Source organism: Nycticebus coucang, chromosome 17 (assembly GCF_027406575.1).
Source record: "Nycticebus coucang isolate mNycCou1 chromosome 17, mNycCou1.pri, whole genome shotgun sequence".
Lineage (NCBI taxonomy): Eukaryota > Metazoa > Chordata > Mammalia > Primates > Lorisidae > Nycticebus > Nycticebus coucang.
The window spans coordinates 33,151,971-33,173,615 of NC_069796.1; the positions used below are offsets into that span (position 1 = coordinate 33,151,971).

At 42.0% G+C, this 21,645-nt stretch overlaps 1 protein-coding gene across 3 annotated transcripts; it reads left to right on the forward strand.

Moving 5' to 3' along the window:
• The first annotated feature begins 206 nt into the window (after nucleotides 1-206).
• On the forward strand, nucleotides 207-21,214 carry C17H5orf24 (chromosome 17 C5orf24 homolog). 3 transcript variants are annotated; one of them, XM_053566971.1, is made up of 3 exons: nucleotides 228-458; nucleotides 8,038-8,467; nucleotides 21,141-21,214. In XM_053566971.1, exons 2-3 carry the CDS (start codon nucleotides 8,041-8,043, stop codon nucleotides 21,173-21,175), a joined length of 462 nt encoding a protein of 153 aa, XP_053422946.1. In that variant the 5' UTR covers nucleotides 228-458; nucleotides 8,038-8,040; the 3' UTR covers nucleotides 21,176-21,214. The 3 variants fall into 3 exon arrangements, with proteins under 3 accessions (XP_053422944.1, XP_053422946.1, XP_053422945.1); XM_053566970.1 differs by lacking the exon at nucleotides 21,141-21,214 and adding an exon at nucleotides 10,174-12,883; XM_053566969.1 differs by lacking the exon at nucleotides 21,141-21,214 and having other exon boundaries at nucleotides 207-458; nucleotides 8,038-12,883.
• Nucleotides 21,215-21,645: the final 431 nt, after the last annotated feature.

Genomic DNA, 21,645 nt, shown 5'->3' on the forward strand with positions numbered 1-21,645 from the left:
TTAATTACCCCTTTGGTGGGTCCTTCCAAAGAACAGTCCACACCACAACCTGAGTAGCTCGAGCCGCAACACACCCAAGCAACCGGTCACCAAGCTCAAAAGCAGCTCAATTGTCTGACCTCCCTCCCCAATCCTGTGTGCCAGGCCTGCTGGCCGGGTCTCGCGATGCTTGCGTGCGTGCGTGCGTACGTCCCTCGCGAGCTCGCGCACGCCGCCTCGCACTACGACGCTGGAGCGGCCTGTGCTTTCTGTGCCTGGGGCTGGCCTGTGCGTAGTGGCCGCAGCCCAAGCTGGGAGCCTGCGTCTGCCTTGCGGCCCTCGCTACCTGCCCGTCGCCTTGGACTATTCTCTGTTCTGTGCAGAGGCGGCGGGCTGGGGAGGAAACGGCGCCAGCGTCAAGTTCCCAGCCGATGGGAAGCCCCTGGACGCGCTGAGGGGCCGGGCTACGAGCGGCTGAGGTAGGTGGGCACGCGCGGGTTTGTCACCTGGCGGGGAGCAGAGTAGGGGCGGCTGGTGCTAGTGGGGAGGGCGAGCCAGTGCCCAGAACGAACACTTAACTGGCTGGGGAGAAGGGATTTCCGACCTGCGCCTACGGAGGGGCCCTGACCTAGCCCAGAGAGAAAGGAGGGGCCCTGGACATTGCCTGCTCTTTCCTGGGTGTGGAGCCATTACGGGGGGGAAATTCCTCCTGCGGCTGCGGGAGGGGAGCGGTCATTCTTTTCTTTGAGGAGTCAAAATACGCAGTCCTGTCTTTATCTCTTTAAATAAAAGCCTGCGGTGTACGAGATTGGCTTCTAGGTGAAGTGGTCTGTGGTCTTGCTGAACGCTTGCAGAACTCCGAGAGAACGGACGGCGGTCTGTGAATTTTTATTTTTGGAGGGCACACAACGCTTTCTCTAGTATGGCGTGTATCTTCTGCAAACTTGTTGCTAATAACGTTACTAGTCCCTTTTCGGGTACACAACAGGTAATACATTTTTAAACGCCTGATGTCAAATAAAGAGATTCTGCGCCAGGGAAACTGCGCTGTGGGGCACAATTAAGGATAGAAGACAAAGGAGTCCGTTATTTATATTCAGTCCTGGTATCAAAACTTTTACGTGGTGGGGCACAGTGGTTTATTGGCCTTTGCTGAATAGACTTTCAGAGTGATTGAGGTGAGTCGCAAAAGAACACTTAGGATTGTAAAATCGTCTATGATCGTGTATAATTGTTGGCAAATGACCTGAAGTATGTTTCTGAGAAGTATGTGATATTTGTTGGAGAAGAACAGAATTTGAGTTTCTTGAATGGAGGTTTTTTTCCATGTTTGGAAAGCTTCATGAATGCTTTGTGAAGTTACTAAAAATAGTTAATAGTTCTTTATGTTGTTAGTTACCACTGCCACATTCAAGAGAAGGGAAGGGAATTAATTGTTCTTTAAAGAACGGCTCACTTTAGGGGTTAAAGTCAGGAGTTAAACACAGTAAATCAGCGTCAGGGATTGCAGGTTTTAGTTTATGCTTCAAAAATTTAATAGCCACAATATATATAGAAGTTCTTAGTTGACTCTCTTGCATCCAGTGAACCTTTTTAAAAGATGATCCCTAACCTTTGTCAGTCTAGAGAGTCTGTTCTATAAGTCTTTGCTTCCTTTCAGTCCAGACGTAGTATTCATCCTGACTATCTTAAGAAATGTGGCCTGTATATTTTCAGTAAGCTCAGTATGGGAAGAGTCTTTCAAGAATTGTTAGCCCTGAAGCGGGTGGGGAGAGGCATTATGCAGTGTAGGGTTAAGCTTATATATGCATATACTTTATATATATATATGTGTATATATATCTTCATATAGATTTTTATGTGATGGTTGTGCACATGAGAATCTAATAGTGCTGATTCCCATTTTGATAAGGCTAAAGTCTGAAAGTAGGAGAGCATTGATTTTAGCTGTTTCCTTTTTTTATGTAGTTATTTACATGAATTGCCATAGTAAATTTCTTATCCAGTTTGTTAATTGACTGTTGAGTAACCATTATACTGTACTGATTCCTTGGCAGTAGCAGAGAGGAAAAATTTAGAACATAGGGAAGACCCATACTTTAGAAATGTTTCTTAAATCAATGTCTTGTCTTTTTTTTTTTTTTGCAGTTTTTGGCCAGGCTGGGTTTGAACCCGCCACCTCTGGCATATGTGGCCAGCGCCTACTCCCTTGAGCCACAGGCGCCGCCCTAGTGTCTTGTCTTTCAATTGGAACAATCACCTTTACTGTAGACTATTTTGTTTCATAATGCTTAGAGTAGTGTTTTGCATGGAGTTGGCCCTCAACAAATGTACACTACCTCAAAAGTAAATTAATATAATACAGACTACAGGCATAAATTCTTGGAAAGGAATTAGAGATTTTTTTTTTCTTTAATTGCAGGTCTGATTTTTTTAGTGGTATTTTTTTTTCAGTGTGGGTTGGTAATGGATATGTGGTTGCATTTTACCTTTAAAAGGCTAAGGGGGCTTGGCGCCCATAGCTCAGTGGTTAGGGCACCAGCCACATGCACCAGGGCTGGTGGGTTTGAACCTGGCCCGTGTCCTGCTAAACGACAAGGACAACAATAACAACAAAATAGCTGGGCATTGTGAGGGACACCTGTAGTACCAGCTACTTGGGAGGCTGAGGCAAAAGAATTGCTTAAGCCCAAGATTTGGAGTTTACTGTGAGCTGTGATGCTACAGCACTTTACGGAAGGCAACATAGTGAGACTCTGTCTCTACAAAAAAAAAAAAAGGCTAACAGAATGTAAGCTGAGACCAAATATCCTGAGTACTGATAGAGGAATGTGAAGGTTCTGATACATTAAGAAAAAATGAAGGGGGCGGCGCCTGTGGCTCAAGGAGTAGGGCGCTGGTCCCATATGCCGGAGGTGGCGGGTTCAAACCCAGCCCCGGCCAAAAACCACAAAAAAAAAAAAAAAAAAAGAAAAGAAAAAATGAAGTAGGGCGGCACCTGTGGCTCAGTGAGTAGGGTGCCGGCCCCATATGCCGAGGGTGGTGGGTTCAAACCCAGCCCTGGCCAAACTGCAACAAAAAATTAGCCAGACCTTGTGGCGGGCGCCTGTAGTCCCAGCTGCTCGGGAGGCTGAGGCAAGAGAATCGCGTAAGCACAAGAGTTAGAGGTTGCTGTGAGCTGTGTGACACCACGGCACTCTACCCGAGGGCGGTACAGTGAGACTCTGTCTCTACAAAAAAAAAAAAAAAAAGAAAAGGAAAAATGAAGTAAGGGGTATGGTGCCTATGGGTCAGTGGGTAGGGCACCGGCCCCATATACCAAGGGTAGTAGGTTCAAATCCCACCCCAGCCAAACTAACAAAAAAATAGCAGGGCATTGTGGCGGGCACCTGTAGTCCCAGCTACTCGGGAGGCTGAGGCAAGAGAATCACCTAAGCCCAGCAGTTGGAGGTTGCCGTGAGCTGTGTGATGCCACGGCACTCTACCCAGGGTGATAAAGTGAGACTTTACAAAAAAAAAAAAATGAAGGGAAGCAAGGTCCAGAGGGAAGGTTTTGGTAAGACTAGTGGTAGGAATTGAAAAGGCGTGAACTATAAAACATGGAAACAGATTGGCCAGTCCTACTAGTAGAAGAGAACTAGTACCTCTCTAACTTGTCTTTGTTAGAGCTTTCCGGGAGGATGGTTTCTAAATAAGACTGAAAAGAAGAGTTCACTTTTTCAGGTAAAATCTGGTCACAGGTCTCCTTGTATTTGCATATGCTTTCAAGTTTAACTTTATTGGCAATAAACTGGCATTTTGATTCTTATCCAATTCCTGTGTATATGTCTCAGTTTATTACTTGAAGGGGAGAGGAATGTGGTCAGTCCCTTGACATATTCCAAAACTGGCTTTTCTTCAATTTGGAAAACAAATCTATTTGACTTTGTAGGTGTTATCAACAGAAAGATTTTGTGGGTGTTTGGTGAGGCAAGGACTAAAGAAGTGAATAAAAACTTAAGCAGGGGCTGAGCATGGTGGCTCAGCCAGAGTGCCTGTAATCCTAGCATTCTGGGAGGCCAAGGCAGGTGGATTGCTTGAGGTCACGAGTTCGAGACCAGCCTGACCAAGAGAGAGATCCCGTCTCTAAAAAATAGCCAGGTGTTGTGGCGGGCATCGGTACATAGCTACTTGGGAGGCTCAGGCAAGAGGATCACTTGAGCCCAGGAGTTTGAGGTTGCTGTGAGCTGTGATGCCACAGCATTGGACCCAAGGCAACAAAGTGAGACTGTGTCAAAAAAAAAAAAAAAGGAAAGGTTTAAGTTGGGTCTCTGTTTTTGTTTTAGTATAGTTGAGTGATTTTCATGGTGGTGGGACGGTGGGGGGGATTTTGCCCCCCAGGGAACATTAGGCATGGTCCGAGAAATTTTTAGTTGTCATAAACTTGGGGGGAGGGAGGAGAGGAGTGTTGCTATTGACATCTAGTGGGTAGAGGACCAAGATGCTGTTACTCATCCTACAGTGCCAGAACAGTCATGTGCCTCCCTCCCACCCCCCGCCCATAACAACGAATTATCTGACCCAAGTGACAGTGCTGCTATTGAAGAGTCGTGGTGTAGCTGTATACTGTTGGGTCTGAAGTCAGATTATCAAAGTTCATATTTGGCTTTTACATTACCTAATGTGTGTCCCTGGCATGTTACTTAAAGTACTGGCCTCTGTTGCTGTAAAATAGAGCTAAAATAGTACATTCCTCAGAGCTTTATACTGAGAATTAAATCAGAAAATGTGTAAAGTGCCATGCTTATTGTTTGCCACATAGAAAAGGCTCAAAACTGTTAATTTTCAGCTAATATTATATTTGAAACTCTAATGTGTCTCTCCTTTTTTCTCATTTGAAATTAGAATTTGAGCTAGTAAAGTGATAATAACCTAGTTCTTCTTATATCCTTGGGGAATGAGTGAAAAATCACTCCTTTTCATATTTGTTTTTAGCCCTGTCTTTTATGTTCTCAGGCCGGGTGCAGTGGGTCACTCCTGTAATCCCAGCACTCTGGGAGGCCGAGGCAGACAAATTGCCTGAGCTCACGAGTTCGAGACCAGCCTGAGCTAGGTGAAACTTTGTCTGTAAAAAATAGGCGCTGTAGCGGGTGCCTGTAGTCCCAGCTACTTGGGAGGCTGAGACGAGAGAATCACTTGAGCCCAAGAGTTGGAAGTTGCTGTGAGCTATGATGCCATAGCACTCTACCAGGGACAACAAGTGAGATTCTGTCTCAAAAAATAAATAAATAAGAAGTTGCTTCTTGGGTGGCACCCGTAGCTCAATCAGCAAGGGCGCCGGCCACATACACCTAATAGAGTGGTGGGTTTGAACCCGGCCTGGGTCTGCTAAGCGACAATGACAACTGCAACCAAAAAAATAGCCGGGCATTGTGGCGGATGCCTGTAGTCCCAGGTACTTAGGAGGCTGAGGCAAGAGAATCGCTTAAGCCTAAGTGTTGTGAGTTGTGATGCCACAGCACTCTACCCAGGGCAACAGCTTGAGACTCTGTCTCAAAAAAAAGAAAAAAAAGGAGTTTCTCATTGTAGATATTTTTCCTTCAGGTTACGACTTTAAGCCAGCTGGCCAGCAGGTCTTTTCTGTTAATTCTCAGCAAATATTAAATAGTTTAATAGAGCTTAATCCTATGACTTTATTCCCATTTCCCTTTTCTTTTCCCTTATAAACTGAAGTAGGCCGGGCGCAGTGGCTCACGCCTGTAATCTCAGCATTCTGGGAGGCCGAGGCAGGTTCATTGCCTGAGTTCATAGGTGTAAGATCAGAATGAGCAAGAGCAAAACCCTGTCTCTATAAATAGCTGGGCATTGTGGTGGGTACCTGTAGTCCCAGCTATTTGGGAGGCTGAGACAAGAGAATTTCTTGAGCCCAAGACTTTGAGGTTTGCTGTGAGCTATAACACTAGGGCCCTGTATCTAGGGCGACATAGTGAGCAACTCTATCTCCAAAAAAAAAAAAAAAAATATATATATATATATAGTGTATAAAAATATATATATTGTGTATAAAAAAACATAAATATATTATGTATAATATATACATAAAATGAAGTAAATTTTCTTTTTTCTTTCTTTTTTTTTTTTTTTTTTTTTGAGACAGTCTTACTCTTTTGCCTCAAGCTAGAGTACTGTAACATTGTAGCTCACAGCAACCTGGGCTCAAGGTATCCTTTTGCTTCCCTAGTAAATGGGACTATAAGGTATGTGCCACCATGCCTGGTTAGTTTTTCTAGTTTTTCTATTTTGAATAGAGGTGGGGTCTTGCTATTGCTCAGGGTGGTCTCATACTCCTGAGCTCAAGCAGTCCATTTGCTTCTGCCTCCCAGAGCGCTAAGATTGCAGGCATGAGCCACCAAGCCCATCTTAAACTGAAGTAAATTTTTCACTGGTTTTGGCTCACGTTATTACTTATTTGTGGAAGGTAACTTTTTTTGCTGTTGTTATTGCCATTATTGTTTAGCAGACCTGGGCTGGGTTCAAACCCGCCAGCCTCAGTGTATGTGGCTGGCGGCCTACTCACTGAGCTATGGGCGCCACCCAACTATTTTTTTTTTTTTTGAGACAGAGCCTCAAGCTATCGCCCTCAGTAGAGTACTGTGGCATCACAGCTCACAGCAACCTCTAACTCCTGGGCTTAAGCGATTCTCTTGCCTGAGCCTCCCGAGTAGCTGGGACTACAGGCACCTACCACAACACCTGGCTGTTTTTTGTTTGTAGTTATCATTGTTTGAGAGGCCTGGGCCGGATTCAAACCCGCCAGCTCTGGTGTATGTGGCTGGTGCCTTAGCCGCTTGCTACAGGCGCTAAGCCTGTTTTTGTTTTTTTTGAGACAGAGTTTCACTATGTCACCCTCGGTAGAGTGCCATGGTGTCACAGCTTACAGCAACCTCAAACTCTTGGACTTAAGTGATTCTCTCACCTCAGCCTCCCAAGTAGCTGGGACTACAGGCATCTGCCATAACGCCCGGCTATTTTTTGTTGCAGTTGCCATTGTTGTCTAGCTGGCCTGGGCCGATTTCGAACCCTCCAGCCTCGGCGTATTTGGCTGGTGCCATAACCACTGTGCTATGGGTGCTGTACCTGAAAGATAACTATTTTTATAATTGAAGTCTGGGTGCACTTTTACATGTGTGAAAGGTACAGGCAAACATTTCCTAATGACTTAGAGCTAGACCTTAATATACATTCGTGACTCTAAATTACGATCCATATCTTTATCTTTCTTGTCTTGTTGCTATATAATACTGTAGTCTTCATAAAACTCTCCTATGTGTCTAAATGATATGGCTGGTTTGTTATGTTGGTTTTGATCTTTTATTTAAAAAAAAAAAAAAATCACAAAGCCAGATACAGTGGCTCTCCACACTAGTAATCTTAGCACTTCAGGAGGCTGAGGCAGGTGGATTGCTTGAGCTCAGGAGTTCAAGACTTCCCTGAGCAAGAGCAAGACTCCATCTCTACTAAAAAAATGGAAAAATTGGCCGGGCATGGTGGGAGGCACCTGTAGTCTCAGCTACTCAGGAGGCTGAGGCAAAAGGATCTTTTGAGCCCAAGAGTTTGAGGTTGCTTTGAGGTATGATGCCACTATATCCTACCCAGGGTGACAGAGACTGTCTTAAAGAAAAAAAAAGAAAAAAGAGTTCTCACCTTAACTGTTACTGTTTGGGAGTTTAGTAATCTACAAGGGAATGTAACATTTTTTTTCTACTTAAATACTTCTCTTGTTCCTAATCAGGTGACATTGATGGTTACTACCTCAGTATTATAATTGAGTTAGTTACATTATATGTTGTTTATCCATATCCATGATTAAATTGAAGAAAACAAGGATCTTTGAATCTGCTGATGTCTGTTTGTTTATAAGTGGTCTTGAGTCATGCCTATCAGCCTGATTTTCGGTAATGTGCATGGTTGTTGGAAGACAGGCTATGTTCCCACTGAATGCTGCCATACACGCACGCGCGCACACACACTTGTGTATTTGTATTTATACAAATTTGCTTTTTTAAAATTTTTTGGTAGAAAATGATGCATCCTGTTGCCAGCAGTAATCCAGCTTTCTGTGGGCCCGGCAAACCTTCCTGCCTCAATGAAGATGCCATGAGAGCTGCTGATCAGTTTGACATATACTCCTCCCAGCAAACCAAGTACAGCCACACAGTCAGCCACAAACCAATGGTTTGTCAGAGGCAAGACCCATTAAATGAAACACACTTGCAGACTACAAGTGGCAGAAGCATAGAGATAAAAGATGAACTAAAGAAAAAGAAAAATCTCAACCGATCTGGTAAGCGTGGCCGGCCTTCGGGAACTACCAAATCAGCAGGATACCGGACCAGCACAGGCAGACCCCTGGGAACCACCAAAGCGGCTGGATTTAAGACAAGTCCAGGCAGACCTTTGGGTACAACTAAAGCTGCAGGATACAAAGTCAGCCCAGGGAGACCTCCAGGTAGCATTAAAGCTCTGTCCCGTCTTGCGGATCTTGGTTATGGCTGTGGCACTGCTGCTTTTCCTTATCCTATGATGCATGGCAGAGCAGTTCATGGGGTGGAGGAAACCAGCAGTGAAGTCAAGCCACCCAATGAGTAAGTGAGGCAGAAAAAGAGGACCAGGTTTAGAAGAGTGTGAATAATTCCAAAGCTTCTCGGTTTTATTTTGACATACATTTTTATGGTCTGGGCTTTTCAAATTTGTTTTCCTGTTTGATTTTTTCCCCTGCTTTTGTTCAGAAGCTGCCATATGCTGACAGATGCACTCAGGGCATGAGCAGTGGCATTATATTTGTACATAGGTTCAAGTGTAATACCTAACAAAGTCATTTTTGCTTTTCCTTTACAGTTACAGTCATGTCTCATCTTTCATTACTACTTTTGGGCCATTCTAAATAGATGCTTTATGTGCTAATCATTTGAAACCATTATATCTATTAGTTTGTGAAGTAAATCTACAATATAATAAAGATACTGTCTAAGGTATTTTTAACTGATAGAACAAAAAAACAAATGATTCAGGATTACTTGAATCATTAATTGTTATTTGCTCACTAATTGTGAGTGCAACATTTATTTTCACAAAACCGGACACAGATATTTGTATGCTTTGTCATTTGCATAGATTTAGGTGGTAAAAAAAACCTTATTTTTAATGTTCTAGGTTTAAGCAGCTTATTTATTGACCTACATGGCTTTAATTGATTTCACCATTATTCCTAAAATAATTCTTTAGTGTTTGTCTTTGAGCAGTGATAGGTTGTGTTATTTTTTAACTGCCTAAGAGCATATATACCAAACACTATAAACAATTCATACTTAGAAAAAATTTAAACTATTTTATAAAAACAGCACATTACATTTTTGGTGAAATACCATGCATTCTGAGAATAGCATATTTCATATGATAGAAAAATAAACATTCTCAAGATCTGCATGTAGCTATAGTTACTATATTTTGCCTTTCAGATAGTGAGTTTTAAAGTATTATGTTTTAAAACATTAATGTTGGTCATTTATTTGAAATGTTTTTAGTTTTTCTGAGAAATTGTTCCATTGCATTAGCACTTAATGTGTTTTCAGGTTTATATCTACCAAAGGACACAGATTTAATGGTAGACTGTAAAACTGGTATAAACAGAATGCAGTTTTCTGACCATCAGAACCCAGATATTAAAAAATATATAGGAACCCATCTATGCATGAAACATGTAAAAAATATGTTGGTTAGTTTAATTAAAAATCGTACTGTGGCTTCAGTGAGACCACTTCATCCAAAAGAAAATTTTTTTCCCCTTGTTTGTTTTTAAAACAAGATAGAAAAGAAAAAAAAGTGTTCGATTGATACATATAATATGGACGGGGAAATCTTCCTTTTTTCCTTTCTGAAAGTACTGTTCCTTGTTAATATACATCTATTTTATTCTATTTGTTCTAAATAAAAAAAGTATAAACTTCAGACTTGAAAAAATTCCACTGAACTTTACAGTGTTTGTACTTGTGGATTTTAAATGCCTTTGAGATGAAAATATAGATGTTTAGGATCCCAAAACTTTTTAAATAATTAAAAATTTAAAAGGACACATATTGTATTGTTTGGGCTTGCTCTCAGTTAATGCAAAAACTGATTGCAAATGGATGTCATGTTTCATACCTTTTTTATCAGGAAAAAAGCAGCAAGCCTTCAGGTGTTCCAGTGATGCCTGACACAATGAGCTGGACTTTATGCTGCTCTTTACAGTAAGAGGTGTTGCATTGTATGTGGGGACTAAGTGTGCACTGGCGTCTAAGACAGTGACCTCAACAATATTAGCTTTGCACAAACCATAGAGAAAGATGTTGGAAGACTACATGATCAGTTGGAACATTCTGGCAGCTAAATTGCTACAAGAGTTTCTTGCAGAAGCTTATAATATAAAACTTTTAATAATTTACTCAGAACAGTATAACTTCTGACACACACAAATACTTGCATCTTTATTCATATGTTCATTATTTACTTTTCTTATGTATATGTCACTTAGCCGGTTTTTTCACAATGATGTTCAATAGTTGGCTGCTTAGAAATCATTTTTTTAGGGCTGGGCATGGTGGCTTCCACCTGTAATCCCAGCCCTCTGTGTGGCCGAGGCAGAAGGATTGTTGAGTTCAGGAGTTGGAGACCAGCTCCAGCAAAATCGAGACCCTGTCTCTGTTAAAAATAAAAAAATTATCTAGGCATCATGGTGTACACCCATAGTCCCAACTACTTGGGAGACAGACAGGAAGATCAGTTGAGCCCAGGATTTTGATGTTGCAGTGAGCTGTGATGATGCCACTGCACTCTACTAAGGGTGACAGAGTCAGACTCTGTCAAAAAAAAGAAAAGAAAAGAAAAAATCCTTTTTCAAGCTAGTTCCTAAAGAAAGTTGTTTAATTAAATGTTTTACCATAGAATAATATACAGCATTGTCAAAGATTTGATAGCATGTTTTAAGTCCATTTGACATTTCCTTTGTAGTTTATTTTATTCCTGATTTTGTTATATATACTCTTTTTCTCCCCTGCTCTTTCATATGTTCATTCCTCCTCCCCTGCCCTCACCCTCCAGCACATCTACTAAGTGGTGCTGTGCTGTGTGTCAGAAGATAAAACAGGTGTATTATTGTATAATGAATTTTGTATACATGTTTATGAAATCAACTAAAGGAGTCATGTTCATAACAGTGTTTATTATCAGGAGCTATGTCCCAAGAACAAAAGGGGGGAAATGGCTACCTTTGTGAATGGATAACATTATTTAGAAGGCTGAATTTTCTTTTCATGTGAGCAGTTACCTGGAATATTAGATCTGTACACTGGTGAGCATGTCCTGACTCCATTTACTTTTCTCCTTATGAACAGTTTACTGGTGCCATGCTGAAGAAAAATACATCTAATAACATGAATAAAGTCTTAAAATATTAAATACTTTACTTCTATATAATCTAAAGACTATGTTGTGCATCTTTTGTAACACTGTCTCTTGTCATGATAAACACTGAAATAGCATGTTAAGCAGTTGCCTACAATTCAGTATAATCAGTTGGGGAAAACTGGCCTTTTTCCCCTACTCTTATGATTGTTTCTTGAAAGGTAAATTGCTAATTTTATACTATGTAATTCTGTTCTTCACAAAATAGGTTTCACTATTCTATATTAAAACTGTTGGTCAGAAAATGATCTGCTATTCAAGTAAGTTTACTTTTTTCCTTTAAAACTATTTTAACATGCCTTATTTATTATTGTTATATTAACAAATAAGGAGCTAATACAGATGAAATTCTCATTTTTTGACAGATAAAACCTTGCATAACTAATCTGTAGTATGGGATGATTTTGATACTATCTTTGGAGTTTTGCACTGGATATTAAAAATACATACTGGCACAGTGTATTGAAAGAAAATAAGTAGCATCTGGTTTAATTTTTAATAAATGGGGACATTTTTTAAACCAGTGTTTCAATCAGACTAAAAAATTCTTTATATTTTTAATTTACTTTTTAAAAGAAACATCTGTCAAAGTAATATTTATTCCAAACTGATGTTTGTGTGAATTTACATGTATATTTTCATGAACTAATAATAGAGTTTCTTTGAGTTAAGGAGGGAAAAAAATTTGGATCCATTTATTGGGTTAAGGGTGATCCATTCAGTGTAAGAATAAACCACAGTGTGTGAGGTCAATTAAACTTCTACTTTATATTCTCAGAAGCTTTAAAAGAAAAATTCAGAGGATATTGATTGATCAATATCCTTAGCAATCATTGTACAAGGCTGGTTGGTGTGCTGGCTCTACTGCTACTGCTGTCATTGTCTGTATATGCAGTAAAATTTTATTATCCTTTTCTAACAAAATGTAATAAATCTCAGCAGTGAAAAATTTTTTTCATTGGACATAAAAAATTTTGATGCTATAATGTTTTGGTTTTTATTATAGCTTAATTATATGCTATTAAACTCTAGGATGTATCTAAATCTTTCCTTTGCTTTTTCTCCCTCCCCTCAAGTAGATAAGTCTCTGCTCTCAAATATAATGTATTTAATTTTTAGAAATTTCATGCTATAGTAAATCATGTGTGTGATTTAAAGTAATCAGACCACTTTGATTCTTTAAGTTTTCACGATTTCCTTTTTTCACAGGTAATTTTGGAGAAAATAATTACCAATTAACTGATAATAAGCACGCTGTCCTCTGCTGTAAAAAGTCTTAATAGATAACTGTATGTTTTTATGTCCATGAACTTGAGCTACTCGTGTGCAATTATGTGTATGGGAATGGAGTAGTGTTCATGATTTGTATCTACATCACCATATGGATGTATATTTATTAATAAAGTTATGATTTTAAAACCAACTGTATTTACTACTTTATTTTTTAGTCTGATATTTTTCAAGTAGATAAATGGTAAACATTTTTCATAACTGTGGATCTTGTATATTTCGTAGTATTTTGCTTTCTTAAATCTGCCCCCCCGCCCCCGTTTTTTTTTTTTTTTTTTGAGACAGTGTCTTTCTATGTCACCCTTGGTAGAGTGCTTTGGCGTTATAGTTCACAGCAACCTTAAACTCTTGGGCTTAAGTGATTTTCCTGCCTCAGCCTCCCAAGTAGCTGGGACTACCGGCATCTGCCACAAAACCCAGCTATTTTGTTGTTGTAGTTGTCATTGTTGTTTGGCAGGCCCGGCTGGGTTTGAGCCCGCCAGCCTCAGTGTATGTGGCTGGTGCCCTACACCACGGTGTATGTGGCTTGGTGTGAGCTACAAGGCGCTGAGCCTGTCCCCTTACTTTTTAATTATTTTTTATTTCTTTAATAGTCATAAATTCATTCATTTAATTAAAGGTGGAGTCTCACTCTGTCACCAAGGGTAGAGTACCATGGCCATAGCTCACAGCAACCTCAAACTCTTGGCTCAAGCAACCTCTTGCCTCAACCTCTCAAGTGTCTGGGCCACCATAATGCCTGGCTAGATTTTCTTTTTTTTTTTTGTAGAGACAGAGTCTCACTTTACTGCCCTCGGTAGAGTGCCGTGGCGTCACACGGCTCATAGCAACCTCCAGCTCTTGGGCTTCTGTGATTCTCTTGCCTCAGCCTCCCGAGCTGCTGGGACTACAGGCGCCCACCACAACGCCCGGCTATTTTTTTGTTGCATTTCAGCCGGGGCTGGGTTTGAACCCACCACCCTTGGTATATGGGGCCGGTGCCCTACTCACTGAGCCACAGGTGCCGCCCGCCTGGCTGGTTTTTCTATTTTTAGTAGAGAAGGGGTCTTGCTCTTGCTCAGGCTTGTCTCAAATTCCTGAGCTCAGGCAATCCACCTACCTTGGCATCTCAGAGTGCAAGGATTACCAACATGAGCCACCATGCCTGACCCTTCATTATTCTTGGAAGACTTTGCTTTAAGGGTACTTGCAACACTTGAATGATTGTACCTTCCTTTCTAAAAATCTCATGTGGCTCGGCTCCCATTGCTTAGTGGTTAGGGCACTGGCCACATGCACCAGGGCTGGTAGGTTCGAACCAGACCAGAGCCTACTAAAACAACAATGACAACAATAACAGAAAAATAGCCGGGCGTTATGGTGGGCACCTATAGTCGCAGTTACTTGGGAGGCTGAGATAAGAGAATCACTTAAGCCCAAGAGTTTGAGGTTGCTGTGATACTCTACAGAGGGTGACATAATGAGACTCTGTCTCAAAAAAAAAAAAAATAAAAATGAGATGAACAAATTTCATATGTATATAAATATATATACTTTTTAAACACATATACTTTTTCTGAGACAGAGTCTTGCTCTCTTGCCTTGGCCAGAATGCAGTGTTCTTATCATAGCTCACTGCAACTTCAGACTCCTGAGTTGAAACTATTCTCTTGCCTCAGCTCCAGAGTAGCTGGGACTACAGGTGTGTGCCACCACACCAGGCTAATTTTTCCATTTTTGTAGAGATGAGGTCTCACCATATTGCTCAGGTCGGTTTGAAACTCCTGGCCTCAAGCAATCTCCTGCCTCAGCCTCCCACAGTGCTGAGATTATAGATGTGAGGCACTATATCCAGCCAGAAATTTGGGTTTACTTTTTTTTGGGGGGGGGGCAAACTCTCACTCTGTTGCCCCAGGCTAGATGCCATGGTATCACCCTAGCACAGCAACCTCCAACTCGTAGATTCAAGCAATCCTCCTACCTCAGTCTCCTGAGTAGCTGGGCTTACAGGTACCTGCCACATCACCCGGCTAATTTTTCTGTTTTCAGTACAGATGGTGTGTCACTCTTGGCTCAGGCTGGTCTTGAACTGAGCTCAAGCACTCCTCCTGCCTCGATCTCCCAGATGCTAGGATTACAATTGAGCCACTGCGGCTGGCCAAGAAATTTGGTATTTTAAAACAAAAGATAGTGATATTTTGCCCCCCTTTTTTTTATACATTTGCCATTTGGGGGTTTTTTGTTTTGGGGTTTTTTTTGAGACAGAGTCTCAAGCTGTCACCCTGGGTAGAGTGCCATGTCGTTATCATAGCTCACAGCAACCTCCAACTCTTGGGCTCAAGTAATCCTCTTGCTTCAGTTTTTTGTATTTTTTGTAGAGACGGGGTCTTGCTCTTGTTCAGACTAGTCTCGAACCCTTGAGCTCAAGCAATCTATCTGCCTTAGCCTCCCAGAGTGCTAGAATTATAGGTGTAAGCCTGCAATTTGCCATTTTGATGTCAATTTTAATATTTTAAAAATTAGATCAGTGAATCAGTATCTCTAATGCTACATTGAATATACCTTAAATACAGTTAAGTTGAATTTTCTTTCTTTCTTTTTTTTTTTTTGGAGATAGAGTCTCACCTTGTCACCCTTGGTAGAGTGCTGTGGCATCATAGCTATCGGTAACCTCAAACTCTTGGGCTCAAGTGATTCTCTTGCCTCAGTCTCCCAAATAGCTGGGACTGTAGGTGCCTGCCGCAATGCCTGATTATTTTTAGAGATGAGGTCTCACTCTGGCTCAGGCTGGTCTCAAACTTGTGAGCTCAGGCAATCCACTGGCCTCAGCTTCCCTGAGTGCTAGTATTACAGGCATGAGCCACTGCACCCGGCCAGTTGAATTTAACTATTTCTTTTATTGCTTATTTGGTATTTCCTAAACAAAAGAACTCAAGTCTATTGGAAGCCTGAGGAGTCTCGATGAATTGAAAAGGGAAAGAATTAATAGCTGGGCGTTGTGGTGGGCGCCTGTAGTCCCAGCTACTTGGGAGGCTGAGGCAAGAGAATCGCTTAAGCCTGGGAATTGGAGGTTGCTGTGAGCTGTGTGATGCCATGGCACTCTACCGAGGGCCATAAAGTGAGACTGTGTCTCTACAAAAAAAAAAAAAAAAAGAAAAGAAATGGGAAAGAATTGGGCATGGTGGCTCATGCCTGTAATTATAACAGTCTGGGAGGCTGAGGTGGGTGGACTGCTTGAACTCAGGAGTTGTTTGAGACTAGTCTGAGCAAAAGCGAGACCCCTCTCTCTGCTAAAAATGGAAAAAAAAAAACTAGCCAGGCATAGTTGCCACATCTGTAGTCCCAGTTACTTGGGAGGCTGAGGCAAGAAGATTGCTCAAGCCCAAGAGTTTGAGGTTGCTGTGAGCTATGATGCCACAACACTCCACCCAGGGTGATATGACACAATGAGACTTTGTCTCCAAAAAAAATAAAAAGAAAAGGGCAAGAAGAACATATTAGGTAAGTAGGTAAGAGACCTTTAGGTAATGGTCTCAGGCATCTAAAAAAGGTTATTCTGGCTCAGTGCCCGTAGCTCAGTGAGTAGGGCACCAGCCACATACACCGAGGCTGGCAGGTTCGAGCCCAACCCAGACTGCTAAACAATGACAACCTGAACCAAAAAATTGCTGGGCATTGTGGCAGGCACCTGTAGTCCTAGCTACTTGGGAGGCTGAGGCAAGAGAATCGCTTAAGTCCAAAAGTTTGAGGTTGCTGTGAGCTGTGATGCTATGGCACGCAAAGGGTGACATAGTGAGACTCTGTCTTAAAAAAAAAAAATATATATATATATATACACACACACACACACACACACACACACCTCTTCGCCTGTAGCTCAAGCAGCTAGGGCACCAGCCACATACACTAGAGCTGGCAGGTTTGAATCCAGCCCGGGCCCACCAAACAACAATGATAACTACAGCAAAAACAAATAGCTAGGCGTTGTGGTGGGCGCCTGTAGTCGCAGCTACTTGGGAGGCTGAGGCAAGAGAATTGCTTAAGCCCAAGAGTTGGAGGTTGCTGTGAGCTGTGACACCACAGCACTCTACCCAGGGCAACAGCTTGAAACGGTCTCAAAAAATAATAATTAAAAAAGTTATTCTCTTATTATTTACAACATCTTCAGATGTTAACACGATAGGTCTGCAGATCTTATAACTTGATTGTAGTAAGTTGGCTCCCAGATGGTTCCTAATGTTCCTTACCTCCTGGTAGGCATGTCCCCTCCCACATTGTATTGTGACTGCCAATTCCAATAAGATATTGCAGGAGTGGGCGGCGCCTGTGGCTCAGTGAGTAGGGCGCCGGCCCCATATGCCAAGAGTGGCGAGTTCATACCCAGCCCCGGCCAAACTGCAACCACCACCACAACAACAAAAATAGCCGGGCATTGTGGCGGGCGCCTGTAGTCCCAGCTGCTCAGGAGGCTGAGGCAAGAGAATCGCGTAAGCCCAAAGTTAGAGGTTGCAGTGAGCCGTGTGACGTCAGGGCACTCTACCCGAGGGCGGTACAGTGAGACTCTGTCTCTACAAAAAAAACAAAAAGATATTGCAGGAGTGATATGTGTGACTTCTGAGGCTAGAACATAAAAGATATTGCAGCTTTAGCATTGGATCACTTAGTCATGTGAGGACACACAAAACTGCCCTAAGGAGAGCTCCATACAGTGAAGAACTGAGCCTAGCTGCCAACAGTCAGTGTCAACTTACATTTAAGAAGCAGATCTGATAGCCCTAGACAAGCCTTCAGATAACTCCAGCCATGGAGAGATTGTCACATGAGATCCTGAGCCAGAACTACCCAGCCAAGCCACTCCTGAATTCCTGACCCATATGAATGGTGTGAGATAAATAAATGTTGTTTTAAGACACGAAGTTTTGGGGTAATTATGAAGTAACAAAATACACCAATCATAAATGACTAGTAACACTAGGTGCTCACACACCTAAGGAATAGCCAACTCATGAAATTTCTCTTCCAAAATCATGTTAAAACTAAACTATGCTGAGAAATTAATAACTCATTATCTTCAATTAACTTGCTCCAAGGTCTTTCCTTCACAGTAGCCTGGCAAAACACTAACTCTGGGCTAATTTTGGCTATTGTGTGCTGCTAAATGTTATTGGGGAAAAGTGCTTAACTACTATTTGCCACTATAAGTTCTTTTCCAACCACAGCTGGATCTTCAATGCTACCAGGAAGTTCTCTTTTTTTTTTTTTTTTTTTTGTATCCTTAGCTCTTAAAGCATTCTTCACTTAGGCTATATCAGATCTCCATCTTCTGCTTGTCTTTGATACTACCACAGGCTCGCTCTCAGCAGACCACCTTTCTTCTTGACAGAAAATAACTTCATGTATCCTTCCTAATTACAATGGAGGGGGTATTCCCCTTACTGTCTCAAGTTTATTCTTCCTTGGAAGTTTATGTTCTTCCTTCTTAGAGATTATCCTCTCTTCTGTATCTTTAACTTCTCCCTATAGGATCCTTCTCATTAGTGTTTAAATAAAATTAATTTATTTAAAGCTAATATGTATATACACAAGTTATTACAGGCTGGAGTGTAGTAGCATTTTTTTTTTTTTTTGAGACAAGAGTCTCACTACGTCCCCCTCGGTGGTGTGCTGTGGTGTCACAGCTCACAGCAACCTCAAACTCTTGGGCTTAAGTGATTCTCTTGCTTCAGCCTTCCCAGTAGCTGGGACTACAGACGCCCACCACAACACCCAGCTATTTTTCTTCTTGTTGCAGTTGTCTTTGTTTAGCAGGCCTGGGCTGGGTTCAAACCTGCCACCCTTGGTGTATGTGGCTGGTGCCGTAACCACTGTGCTATAGGCACCAAGCCATCTTTTCATTGTATCTTGTATTAGCAAAATCTCTATGCTGAAGCTACTGTTTTAGGCTAGGCAAGGTGGTTCTTGCCTGTAATCCTAGCACTCTGGCAGTCCAAGGCAGGTGGATTACCCTGAGCTCACAGGTTTGAGACCAGCCTGAGCAAAATCAAGATCCCCCATCCTAGAAATAGCTGGGCATTGTGGTGAGTGCCTATAGTCCCGATTACTTGGGAGGCTGAGGCAACAGAATTGCTTGAGCCCAAGAGTTGGAAGTTGCTGTGAGCTATGACGCCATAGTGCTCTATGGAGGGCAACAGCTTGAGACTCTGTCTCAAAAAAAAAAAGCTACTATTTAAAGTGACACTTTGAGGGCGGCCCCATATACTGAGGAGGGCGGGTTCGAACCCAGCCCCGGCCAAACTGCAACAAAAAAATAGCCGGGCGTTGTGGCAGGCACCTGTAGTCCCAGCTACTTGGGAGGCTGAGGCAAGTCTCAGCTACTTAGGCTGAGAATCACCTAAGCCCAGGAATTGGAGGTTGCTGTGAGCTGTGACACCATGGTACTCTACAGAGGGCCATAAAGTGAGACTCTGTCTCTAAATAAAGTGACATTTTGAAACAAGTTATTACTATTTTTAACTATATTTGTGCTAAATGCAACATGGTATGTCAGTTTCCTAAAATGCTAAAGTTGAAGAAGAGTTCTTCAGCTTGCCTCTCAAGTAGGTTGGCTATTGCAGGGACAGGTGTTAGCCAAAATTTTATCTCTGTGAGATAAATTTATCTTTACGAAGAACAGAATCAGTGGTGTGAATTACTGAAAGAAGATTTCTACAGGAATGCAGCAATCCTGTATCACATGTCAAATAAAAATGACTTGAATATTTCTTTGCAAGGTAAAACTAAGTCTATATATGTTATGTGGCTGAAATCTAAACATTTCAAAAAAAAAAAACTATCTTTTTTCAAAACATTTCTTCAAAAGGAAATATCAGATGAACATTTTCCGGTTAGTAAAGGTCACTGATCACCAGGATGATGTATGCGAATCATTTGAAAAATGTGCAGCTGGCTGGGTGTGATGGCTCATGCCTGTAATTCTAACACTTTGGAGCCTGATGCGGGTAGATTGTTTGAGCTCACAAGTTCGAGACCAGCCTAAGCCAGAGCCAGACCCTGTCTCTAAAGAAAAAGAAATAGCCGGGTGTTGTGGCAAAAAAAAAAGGGTGGCGCCTGTGGCTCAAGGAGTAGGGCACTGGTCCCATATGCTGGAGGTGGCAGGTTCAAACCCAGCCCCGGCCAAAAACCACAAAAAAAAAAAAATTCATTTCTTGAAATAAGTAAATAGCAGTTAGTTGTTGTTGTTTTTGAAATATCTTACTCTATTGCTGGGTAGAGTGCCACAGCATCATAGCTCACAGAAACCTCAAACTCTTGGACTCAAGGGATCCTCTTGCCTCAGTCTCAGCCTCCCAAGTAGAAGGAACTATATTCATTCATCACCATGCCCAGCTAGTTTTTCTACTTTTTATTTTTTTATTTATTTTTGAGACAGAATCTCACTTTGTCACCCTCTGTAGAGCTGTGGAATCATAGCTCACAGCAACCTCCAACTCTTGGGCTCAAGTGATTCTCTTGCCTCAGCCTCCCAAGTAGCTGGGACTACAGACGCCGTCGACAACACCTAGTTATTTTTAGAGATAGGGTCTCACTCTTGCTCAGGCTAGTCTCTGCGTCCCACAGTGCTAGCATTACAGGTGTGAGTCACTGCATCCCGCCCTTTTTTTCTTTTTTCTTTTTGAGACAGAATCTCACTTTGTCACCTTTGGTGGAGTGCCATGTCATTATAGCTCACAGCAACCTCAAAGTCTTGGGCTCAAGGAATTCTCTTGTCTCAGCCTTCCAAGTAGCTGGGACTGCAGGCGCCCGCCACAATGCCCAGCTATGCTTTTAGAAATGGGAGTCTTGCACTTGCTCAGGCAATCCACCCACCGTGACCTCCCAGAGTGCTTGGATTACAGGTGTGAGCCATCGTACCCGGCCTCCTTTAACTTTGTTTTTTTATCAATGTAATTTAAGTGTGCTGTGGAAATTTAACTGCAAGTTCAAGAGGATCAACTGAGGCTACCAACCTCCATGCTGCATCCAAATATCCAAATGCTTTCTAACAAAAAGCTGACATAACAGTCATTAAAAAGTTAAATTTAGGGCGGCGCCTGTGGCTCAGTGAGCAGGGTGCCGGCCCCATATACCAAGGGTGGTGGGTTCAAACCCGCCCCGGCCAAACTGCAACAAAAAAATAGCCGGGTGTTGTGGCGGGCGCGTGTAGTCCCAGCTACTCGGGAGGCTGAGGCAGGAGAATCATCTAAGCCCAGGAGTTGGAGGTTGCTGTGAGCTGTGTGACGCCACGGCACTCTACCGAGGGCCATAAAGTGAGACTCTGTCTCTACAAAAAAAATAAATAAATAAAAAATAAAAAAAAAAGTTAAATTTAAGAGATTAAAAACCCTACCATGGCTGGCTTTACCTTCCCCCAGGTCCTGCTGAAAATGTCAGTCTCAAATCATGGTAGCAGCCATAATAATTTCTCTGAGGAGGAAATAGATGATGAAGAAAATCTGATTTTGACATTGGTTCCAATAAAAGACGATTCAATTAATGCATAAATGGAACCAACTGTTTCTTCAACTTCTGATGTCAAACTGAACAGTCCCCAGAAACACAGTGAAGACATCTACCTCCAACAAATAATCAAAAGCTATCCAAAAAGCTAGATGTAAAAAAACCTGCTCTTCCCTTGCCAAGCGTTTTGCCTTCCATTAATGATGTGTAGCGAGACACTTTGCAGAACAGGTGCCAGCAACTCGAGTTGAGTACTGACAAGAAAACAGAAGTTTTTTGGAGGCTTCAGGAACATGCTTTTCCTGAACCACCAAAGGAGGCCAGAGTACTTTCGTGTTCAAGGCAACTCAAGGCAGAGACCAAGAGAGCAAAACCTCAGGAAAGGTCCAAGATGAATGTGAAAACAGAAGAGCTCCATAG